This window comes from Nothoprocta perdicaria, unplaced genomic scaffold (genome assembly GCF_003342845.1).
Source record: "Nothoprocta perdicaria isolate Ctin4 unplaced genomic scaffold, notPer1 scaffold_1700, whole genome shotgun sequence".
In the NCBI taxonomy this organism is placed as follows: domain Eukaryota; kingdom Metazoa; phylum Chordata; class Aves; order Tinamiformes; family Tinamidae; genus Nothoprocta; species Nothoprocta perdicaria.
The window spans coordinates 1-1,443 of NW_020454873.1; the positions used below are offsets into that span (position 1 = coordinate 1).

At 65.3% G+C, this 1,443-nt stretch overlaps 1 protein-coding gene across 1 annotated transcript; it reads right to left on the minus strand.

Moving 5' to 3' along the window:
- Positions 1-325: 325 nt before the first annotated feature.
- LOC112944669 (glutaminyl-peptide cyclotransferase-like protein) lies at positions 326-1,416 on the minus strand (the record flags this gene model as incomplete). The annotated part of the gene is made up of 3 exons (XM_026036144.1): positions 326-806; positions 900-1,016; positions 1,317-1,416. Coding segments are annotated over 3 exons (363 nt in total), but the record flags the coding sequence as incomplete, so codon positions are not given.
- Between the last annotated feature and the right edge of the window lie 27 nt (positions 1,417-1,443).

Below are 1,443 nucleotides of genomic sequence, written 5' to 3' on the forward strand. Positions count from 1 at the left end.
CCCCTTCAAATGTCCCCCTCCCATCCAGGTCTGATCCTTCCCCCCAACAACGGATCTATTGGGGACTGGACCCGGAGGCCACGCCCAACTCGGAGGATCACGCCCCCTCGCGGGAGGCCACGCCCACAAAAGCCCCATCCACAAGCTCCGCCCCTTCTGCAAAGCCCCTCTGCAAGGGGAGGCCCTGCCCCCGGCATTGTGCCCACTCCAGCCAATGGGGGGAGAGGTGGGGCCCGGATAAGCCCCTCCCCCAGCCACCCGCTCCAATCGTGGCTACAAATAGGATGCAAAATAAATGCAAATCAGATGCAAATCAGAGGGCATCTCCTCCCATTCTTTGCGGGGGGGGTGATGGTATAAAACAGAGCATGGTCAACAGGGCCCAGGCATCCGGGGAGGCATTCCACATAGGTGTCACGTCCCATAGGTGCCACTTCCTATAGGTGACAGTCCATAGGTGTCCCATCCCGCAGGTGACATCCCTTGGGTGACCTCCTTTTGGTGTCATGCCCCAGAGATGCCACGTCCCATAGGTGCCATGTACTCCATAGGTGCCATGTACTCCATAGGTGCTGTGTCCCTTGCAGGTGCCGTCCCCTGGGTGCCACGTCCCTTGGGTGTCCCCCGCCGCGTGTCCCCTGCCCGGCGCTGTCCCCACGCTCACAGCCGCAGGTAGTCGGCCACAAAGAGGGCCAGGATCTTGGCCAGGTTGTCCACGGTGGCTGCGTCCAGGTTGTCCTCGGTGTCCTCATGCGTGTGCCACACCCGCGGGAAGGGCGTGGGGACCAGGTGTAGCACGGGGACACCTGCCCCGACAGCCCGTCAGCCACCGCTGGGGACGCGGGGACACAGGGAAACATCGGGGGGGACACGTTGGGGACACGGTGGGGACACAGTACCTCTGTGCAGGAAGGGCAGGTGATCGTCCTCGACGGGACCGGGTGGGGGGCCCGGCTGGAAGTAGAGCCGGGGCTGGGGGTGCTCCCGGAGCAGCCCCAGCTGGTGCAGCCGCTGCTCTGCACGCGGGGACATTGGGGACACACATGTCCCCCCCATGTCCTGCTGTCCTCCTCCCCCCCATTCACCCCTGTTCCCAACATGTTCCCCCATGTCCCTGCGCCACCCTGTGTCCCTCCCATGTCCTGGTGTCCCCCCCTGCCCCTGTGTGTCCCCGTCACGTTCCCCTGCGTCCCACTGTCCCCCTTGTGTCCTGGTGTCCCGCCCTGTGTCCACCTGTCCCCCCCCATGTCCCAGGGCCCTTCCTGTGTCCCCTCCAGTCCCCGTGTCCCCCCGTGTCCCCCCTGTCCCCACGTCACCGATGGCCACGAGCTGCAGGAACCAGCGGTGGGTCTGGGGGAAGTGGCTGTGGATGGAGGGGCCGGGGGCGCCCAGCAGGTCCAGGAGCACCAGGAGGCTCTAGGGACACCATGGGACATGGGGACA